At 46.0% G+C, this 9,218-nt stretch overlaps 1 protein-coding gene and 1 pseudogene across 1 annotated transcript; one reads left to right on the forward strand and one right to left on the reverse strand.

Annotated features, from left to right (window-relative positions):
• Positions 1-657: 657 nt before the first annotated feature.
• Positions 658-5,255, reverse strand: LOC136463776 (cytochrome c oxidase subunit 6b-3-like). Its single transcript, XM_066462756.1, has 4 exons — positions 5,097-5,255; positions 3,928-4,016; positions 3,720-3,801; positions 658-971 (listed from the first exon to the last, which is right to left on the reverse strand). The coding sequence occupies exons 1-4, from the start codon at positions 5,103-5,105 to the stop codon at positions 918-920; spliced, it is 234 nt and encodes a 77-aa protein (XP_066318853.1). The 5' UTR covers positions 5,106-5,255; the 3' UTR covers positions 658-917.
• Positions 5,256-7,430: 2,175 nt separating this feature from the next.
• Positions 7,431-9,032, forward strand: LOC136467281 (S-adenosylmethionine decarboxylase proenzyme-like; annotated as a pseudogene).
• Positions 9,033-9,218: the final 186 nt, after the last annotated feature.

Raw genomic sequence — 9,218 nt, forward strand, 5'->3', positions numbered from 1 at the left:
AAAAAAAATCCAAAACGGACAGCTGACTGCAGATCGCGTTGGATTTTAAACGACGGAGCATCTACGGCCAGTAAAATGCAGCTCGAGTTCGTGCACAACAGCAAGTGGAGAAGAAACAAGACGTTCGCCTGGCGTTTCCATTGCATGGTCAAATTAGGTTTCCTGTGCCGCTGTGCGTGCCTGCAGTTTGCATGCAGGCCGCAGCAAAAATTTACCGCAGGAAGGCCCGCGTACGGCACGGCTGAACAATCACAAAACCCAGCGTAGCAAATGGCACTGGCAGCCTTAATGAAAGTTTTAACTCTGGAGTCCAGTGTAGGCATAGTTATCTAACCACACAGCTAGGCCTAAAAGATTAGTTCAACAGCTTTTGAAATTAGTTCATGTTTAGTCCTTCTAATTAGCATCTTCTAAACATAATGTTAATTTTTAGCAGGTTTGATCCAAACAGACCCTAAACGAATAACCACCCTTCAATTTCTCATCAGAATTTCCTGCGGATAGTTCTTCACAAAGACCTGGACCGCAGTAGGTAAGAAAAGCCACATTCATGGGCAGTATGTAATCATTGTCCTACCCTGATTCCCAGCCATTACTACAATTCCAGCATGTACTATTGAAGACAGAAAGGGCGTAGTACAGGACGACACAGTAGCAGGCACGAAAGAAATGCAAGTTCATTCAGATGTTTAATATACGTGAATAAAATGAGGTCCACACAAAACAAGGCTGCATGTGAGGCAACTGTAGCCAATTATTAGAACTGCAAAAAGAGAGCATCACTAACAGTTTTGTGGTGACTGGTTGAAGAGCAAGGGACAAAAGGCATTGACGATTCTGAAAGTAGGAATGCAGAATGGAACAGTAGGACTGGCCAACTTGTTGACTGGTCCAAAAGCAGGCCTCGGGCAGTAGATTCAGAGAGGTCCTGGAAAGGTCCCATTATCCATCTGCTCGTTCCATTTCTCAACCTGTATATCAAACAGTAAGCTTATGATTATTTCAATGAAAGCAAACACAACTAATTGACAAATACAAGGAGAAAATACAAAACAATTAATAAGCAAATAATCAAACATAAGAGACCATTAAGGCTTACATAGGTACATTACATGGATACAGTGTAGAAGGAACCATTACAAAATTAATGTTAAACGCTTGACCAGAGCCAATATGGCAAGTTTGAAGCATTGTGATATTCAGTATGCATCATTTAAACTGGATTCCAAACTTGGACAAAATATAATTGCTTCAGTATGGTATCAGGGTGGACTAAACCTATGTTAGCGTCTGAAAGCCAAATAACGCATCTGATAACCAATTGAGGGCTGACCAGCACCGAAAAACAATAGTAGTCTGCTGATGAACAATACTAAAGAAAGCTTCAGTTGCAAGAAGGTAAAGTAAGACTCCTTCCTGAACTAATTTGGAAGAAAAGTGTGAGTTTAGCTGGAAACAGCCCATGCTATGCTATAACGACACTCCACCGAGGCACCTGACAACAAATAATTTCAATTTTATCATTCCAATGTCCATCGCCTCAATTACGCAAGGAAGCTAAGTTACAAACCTCAAAAACAGAGAACGCCATTTTTTCCCAGAACCTAGAACTGTTCATCATAAAGGACAGGGACACTCAGAACATATCATTCAAAAGAGCTGCGCACATATCATAAGGTCTTGTATGCATCTCTAACTGGTGATGACCAGAAGAGGAGGGGCCAAGACAATATAGAGCAAGTCAAGGTAAATGTGTAATTGCATCTCCAACACATTACTTATATCTCCCCCAATACCAAAAATATGTAATATATGGGATTTTGGCTGCTCCAACAGATTACTCATCCTATCCCCAATACCTAAAAGCTTTAAGTAATTACAAAAAATACCCCCCTCCCTCCCTCCCTTTTCAAATTTAGGAGATCCACCCTCTCTCCCCTATCCACTTTAAAGGTATTGGTAATCCGTTGCTCTAAGAACCTCTTATTGTGCATTTGATGGCAAAACAGGTGAAGGTAAATGTGTAGATATCCCCCTCATGATTAATAAAAAGAAGTTAGGGTAAATACACAGACGCCTCCTTCTGATGTGCAAATTTGCATGCACATGCCTCTACAAGCATATCCATGAGCATAAGTATGGCCTACTAAACGACAAATAAAGATTACGGTCACTAAGAAGGGAAATGTTATTGAAAAGCTAGATCATGAAGAACTGGAGTTGATTAACAAAATTCTGACCGATAACAAACCATTGGCTGGGTCATGACTAGAGATGGCAATGGGGCCTGATCCCCAATTCCCCACGGGTAATTCCCCTACTAGGGGACAGAGATGGGGTCAATTTTATCCCCGTGGGTATTCAATTGGCAGAGAAACAGCCCCCCTCAGGTCTGGTGGTTATCCATCCCCCGACGGGATAACCCCGATCCCCTCAAACCCGCCCCGCTAAGACTATGAAGTAACACAGCCTTTGATGTCCATCTCAAATTGGCCACCAAGGCCCATTATCGGCTTCAGTATATATTCCGATTTGTAAACACAAAGTCCAGGACATCACCAAATCATCCAGTCCTGCAGCTGCCACGCAACCCAAGGCGCTAGGCGCGCATGCCAGCAGCAACTACGGCACGACTCACGAGTGCACTGACAGGCGCAGCAGCACCTCCAACCAACACCCAGCTCGCGTAGGCTCACATCACATGTTCCACGGCCAGCCGTGTCTGGCTGTCCCGCAGGCTCGCGCTCCAGTTCGTCACAACCGTGACCTACAGGATCTCAGCCTTGGCCAAACACTCGATGCTCTCTCTCTCTACTCTCTCTTTGCTTGGTCTACAGGAATGCTCTCTCTACTCTCTCTTTGCTCAGTCCACAGGAAGCCAGGAAGGTAACATCTAGGTGCTGAGCCATATTAATTTTCCGTTTGTGAGATCTGCATTGTGATTCTGCCTAGGAAGTTGTGGTTGTGAGCTGTGATTTGTAAACTACAATCCTATTTGATGCTGTTGCAAGATACATTTTTTTGGTATTTTCGTGCTTTTGGACTGTTGATTTGAGAAATTGTTTTTTGATCTTGTACCGGGGACGGGGTCCCCGGCGGGGATGAATTCCCCATGGGGATGGGAACAAAACATCTCCCGTGAGCCTTAGCGGAGACGGGGACGGGGAAAATTTAGCCCCGTGGGGACGGGGATGGGGAAGTAATAACCGACGGGGAATTCCCCGTTGCCATCTCTAGTCATGACACTGAACAAATATAACTTGAGACTGCCACAAACAAAACTTGGTGCTGACATCCTAGTTCAAAAGAGTTTTAAGAAGCAAAAGATTATTCAAGGCAAGGGCTTTGACATATTAACTAGATAAATCACACATAGCAATGTAATATGCCCACTGAAACGTCCTGATGAATTCATGATTTGCAGAACCAAAATAATAACAAAAGAAAAACATGGTGCTGACAAATCCAATAATCAAATTTTGACCAACACTTAGACATATATATGCAAGTTTTGGGCATAAAATTTGCATCAGTAGATGTGTGTTCAAAATGCCTCTAAGACGATATTGATTTTTTAGCAAATGACAGCATACTATAGGAGAAATGAAGGGTCAAAATCTATTTTGTATGATTTGTCCTCTGGTCAAATATGCTTATCATTTCACGACGGAGGGAGAACTTATCCGAAAGGATCAGCTAAAAGAAAAAGAAATACTCACCCATTCTCCAGGGCAAAGGGACCTGTAGTACTTGGCAAATTTTTCACAATCACCAGCATCGTCCCCTTTGGCATTCACACACCTGAATTCCGTGAGAGTTGCAGTAATTGTTAAGAAAAATAGGAGTGTGTTGTTTTGACTAGAAAAGTTGAAGCACAAAACGCTGAAAAATTATAACACATTAAGGTAACATAGTATGCGGTCATACCTGTGGTACTCGACATAGCGAGTAAAACAATGCCTTGTTTGGTTTGTTGTAGGGAAGCGGAAGTCAGCAGGTGCTGTTTTTATCTCAATCTGGCATATAAGCAAATAAATGAACTTGTGAGTGAAGAGAAACAACATAAACAAAGCACTCTGTGGAGTCTGTCATAAAAAATAAAGGAAAACAAAGAAGCACAGTGAAAGAAAACATTTCATAAGATAAGACTATTTGCATAACGAAACTGAAATGACAGATTACTTCCACAACAAAGACTGGACTTCACGAATCATGGCAGCGTAGGAAAGATTAGTTTTTCTCGATTTGAAGAGTTTGGTAAAGTTTGTAGATGCTAAATGATGAAATTGATAATACAGGAAGAAGTCAGGATGAAACCAGACTATTATATTAATTACAATCAGCAATATACACAACCAAAAATTGTAGAGGTTAACATATGGTGGAAGCTAGAAAGACACTAACAAATGCAGCTTAATAAAAAAAAATTCAGATTCAACGATGCATATGGTGGTACCATAATAGGCGGGGGAATGATGAATCACAAAAACAAAAGTTCCATGATATATTGAGGGAAAAACAGGAATAAGAATAACTTGAGACAATATCATTATTTCAATCTGACATGCGCCAAATTGACCACGTATATTAGATCTAATGCCAGAAATCTCATGCACACTATGTTGTCTTCCCTCTACTTTCCCTGTGTATCTAAAAGACGTTGTGTTCCTTCCACTGGTCCCTGGAAAGATGCCGATCAAATGTTTGAACACAGTGTGTTATGGTTCACAATTGATACAAGCCTGCGATGTGTTCTCGTCAATCTGATACGAGAAACGGGAGCAAAATGTATCCTTGAAGTCCCGAAATGAATCGCCAACCCTAACGCCCCCTGAATCTGTAACCGCGGATGAGGAGATACATCCTCGCATTTCTGATCCCAATCAAAACGATACCACATATCTGATAAAAAAAATCATCTACGATCCTACGATGCCTCGCATCTCCGCCACCTATACGGCCGGAACAGGCCGGAGGCATGTGCCGGCGGCGCCCTGACGTCGGGTACGCAAGGCCAAACCTATACCGTAATAAGGACCAGGCGTAACGAGATCCAGCAGACGGAGCCGAAGGGTCTACAAGGATCGTGATCTCACCTCGGCCATCTTGCCGGAGAGGGGGTCGACACAGCGGCGGGCTCACGGCGTCGCGCGGCGGAGGGGCGGAGGCCGGAGGGGGTGGTGCTGGCACTTCGGTCTTCGGCGGCCGGTCGGGTCAACCTCGATTGGCTTCTGCGAGCCGCACCTCATGGACGACGAGAGCAGGAGAGAGACCGGAACCGGAGCCCCAGCGTCCGAAAACCGCGCCTATTCCGGCCCATCTGGCCTGCCAGCACAAGACCAAGCCCTTCAGCAGTCCGCGTGGCCCATCCCGAAACCGGGCCGGTTGATGCCGGATTCCTTAGGATGGGCCTCTGAAGGCCTGCTTTGCCGCGCGGCGCGCCCCTAGTCGTTTGGGCTCCCACGTGTGTACTGTAGGACGTATGAGCACGCAACACCGAGCAGCGAACAAGCAGGAAATCTGGACTTTGATGAGTGACGAGTCGATCTTGATGTTGGTGAATGCTGGTTTGTACTACAGTCTGAGTCAGCCAGTCCGTGGCCTGTGAGCGAGGGAAGTGACCTGACTGGGTCCGCCCCCCGTCCTGATCGCCTCGGAGTCCCAGCTGCGAGCGGCACGGCACGGCCACAAAAGTCAAAAAGAAAACAAAGGCTCCTTCAAGACGGAAGCCCTTTTGACCTTTGCAGAGACAAGACAAGGATAATAAGGACGTCACCTCACCTAGCGGAATCACGTCTGTCACTAGTCACACCTCCACAAGTCGCCACCTCGGCACGGGGACGCATCCGCGGATTGCGGAGAGCCGCACGTCCAGGACAGGAGGGCAGCACCACCAACAACCACCCACCCGAATTCCGAAGCAACGAGACGCGGCGACGCGCGGGCGGTGGCCCACCTGTCACCCTCCCGCGCGCTCGCGGTGGCACGCAACGGAAACGGGAAGAAAGAGGTCGCTGCGTCTGCGTGAACGCGGTCCACCGTATCCGTGGCCGCTGCCGTGCCGAATCCGCGGACCGAGCGGTCCAGTGGACCTGGTGCCGCCGCCTCTACGCGACCCGGACCCGATAGCGGCCCTATAAATACGCGGCCTGGCCCGTCTCTCCTTTCTCATCGCAGCCCCACCGCGTTGTTGGTTAGAAAAAAAGAATCGATCCGATCGCATCTCTTCGGTGCGAGAGAGAAATCTAGGCTGCCGCCTCCTTTTTCTTCGGTGAAAGGAGAACAGGGAGGAAGGAAGGGATTTCTTGGTTCCCCGCCCTCCCTCGGATTGGGAAATCTCTCGACTGACGAGCAGCAGAATTTCTCGAGGTCGCTGGTTGCAGCGAGGTCCGGGCCTTCGTGGGATTGTAAGAATCTCTTCTCCCCACCTGTTCTTGTTGTGCGATCTGATCCAATATGATGTTTGTTTGGTCTGGTCTTTGATTATGCTGGGTTTCCTGAGAAACCCTAATCCTCTTGTACATGTAGATGGTTATTAGGGAATTACTACTTAGTTTGTGACGGAGGATGGTTAGGGAATTACTACTTAATTTGTGACGGAGGATTAGATAGGAGATGGGGATTATATATTCCAGGGTAGATATTCCTTTGCTACGGTGTTAAAGGATCATTTAATCATCTCAATTATTCGTTTCGTGGGAGAATATGCTAATTTTGGATAGCCCTGTGGCGTCTGGGTTATGTACATGTGGTTCTAGTTTCTCTGATCTGTATATGCGGTTGTATTAGAGCCTTTGTCCGGCACTTCGGCCGGTATGGATTGTGTCTGTATAGTATATGCCTCCATTATAGATTATATTGATTTCTCAAGCATGCTTCGGTTAACATAAGAAATTCTTTTGTAATATATGTACGCCCTTAATAAATCCCTACAATCTGAAGAAGTCTTAACTGTAATCTAAATAACTAGTTCTTCAAAGATACTAGTGGAATCGTTCTCTGATTTTATGGCTCATGACATCTGTTGAAAAGATGGATATTTCCTTCCCATCATAATAACTCAAAACAGTTCTGATCAGTTCTTTGGTTCTTCTCTGCAGTGAAAATTGGGTGTTCTAATGGAGTCCAAGGGTGGCAAGAAGAAGTCTAGCAGTAGTCGTTCCTCCCTGATGTACGAAGCTCCCCTTGGCTACAGCATTGAGGATCTCCGCCCTGCAGGCGGCATCAAGAAGTTCTCCGCTGCTTACTCGAACGTATGTACCGGGCAATTCCCTTGTTTCTATACAACAACAACAACAAAGCCTTTAAGTCCCAAACAATTCCCTTGTTTCTATGTTTAATTTAATTAATTGCTGTTCTTATTTATGATTTGGTGCTTACCAGGATCGTTTCATCTCTTGCAGTGTGCGAGGAAGCCATCCTGATAGCTCTTTTGTCCACCCCATCCTAGTAGCTTAGAAACCACCTGCATTTTCATTTTGATCTTCCTAAAATCTCTCTGGCTAGCTGCTTTCCAGTGACCAAAAGATTTCAAGAAACCACTTCCTGTCTTCCTCCCCCGGCTGTCTGTCACCTTGCTCTGAAACAATGGCAGTCCTGCAAGTTGCTGCTGCTGCCCCTCCCCCAGTCTCTGCGATTGGGTTTGAGGGATATGAGAAGCGCCTTGAGATCAGCTTCTCTGAGGCACCTGTCTTCGCTGACCCCAACGGAAGGGGACTGCGTGCACTCTCGCGTGCCCAGATTGACTCTGTTCTTGACCTTGCTCGGTGCACCATTGTGTCTGAGCTCTCAAATGAGGACTTTGACTCTTATGTCCTATCTGAGTCAAGCCTGTTTGTCTACCCATACAAGATGGTGATCAAGACATGTGGGACCACAAAGCTTCTGCTCGCTATTCCGAGGATCCTTGAGCTTGCTATAGAGCTCTTGTTGCCACTTGCTGCAGTTAAATACTCCCGTGGGACATTCATATTTCCTGATGCACAGCCTTCCCCACACAAGAACTTTGCTGATGAGGTTGCCTTCCTGAATCGCTTCTTTGGTGGCCTCAAGTCCAGTGGTAATGCTTATGTGATTGGTGATTCTGCAAAGCCTGGGCAGAAGTGGCACGTCTACTACGCCACTGAGCACCCTGAGGAGCCTGTTGTTACTCTCGAAATGTGCATGACTGGGCTGGACAAGAAGAAAGCTTCTGTCTTCTTCAAGACCTCTGCTGATGGTTACACATCGTGTGCTAAGGAGATGACCAAGCTCTCTGGTATCTCGGACATTATCCCAGAGATGGAGATCTGTGACTTTGATTTCGAGCCCTGTGGCTACTCCATGAATGCTGTTCATGGCCCTGCTTTCTCGACCATTCATGTGACCCCAGAGGATGGCTTCAGCTATGCAAGCTATGAGGTCATGGGCTTCAACCCAGGCTCTTTTTCTTATGGTGACCTGGTTAAGAGGGTGCTGAGGTGCTTTGGCCCAGTTGAGTTCTCTGTTGCCGTGACTATCTTTGGTGAGCGGGACAACGCAAAGACCTGGGGGAAGAAACTGGATGCTGAGGCCTATGCCTGCAGCAACATGGTTGAGCAGGTTCTGCCGTCTGGTGGCTTGCTCATCTATCAGAGCTTCACTGCTAGGGTGAAACCACCCCTGGGTTGCCGAGGTCAGTCCTGCATGACTTCGCTGGTGACATTGTCAAGAATGGCTCAAGAGTGTGGTGAGCCTGACGCTCCCTGCTGGGAACCTGATGCTGTTGATGAGAACGAGGAAAGAGAGGTAAAGAAGATGAAATGCTGATGCTGTGATGCGCTATGCTGAAGGATGACGACAAATCAGAGTTAGAGTTGCTGCCCCTGGTTATCTTGTGAAGCAGCCAAGCCAGATTATTTATGCTACATAACATGTGCTATTGTGATGTGGCACATGCTTATATTTGCAAAATAAAGAACTCTAGGTGGTTAGCTTTGTCTGCCAGTGAGCAGTGTACTCATTGTGTGTTTCTGAACTGTATGAATCTAAATAAAGTCTTCTGTTCGATACAATTTGAATGATGTCTTTTCATGTGATCTGTTGGCATCTGCGTTTCATGATTCATGTTCCTGGGTGACATACGAGTATAACATCACTCAGTTACTTTCCCTTTCAGTGATTATTTCATTCGAAGATTCTTATATTCAATCAATCTGGGTGATGACTTCGTTTCTCAGCATGCTATTTAGTCCTTTCTA

The sequence above is a fragment of the Miscanthus floridulus genome, chromosome 7 (genome assembly GCF_019320115.1).
Source record: "Miscanthus floridulus cultivar M001 chromosome 7, ASM1932011v1, whole genome shotgun sequence".
Taxonomy (NCBI): Eukaryota; Viridiplantae; Streptophyta; class Magnoliopsida; order Poales; family Poaceae; genus Miscanthus; species Miscanthus floridulus.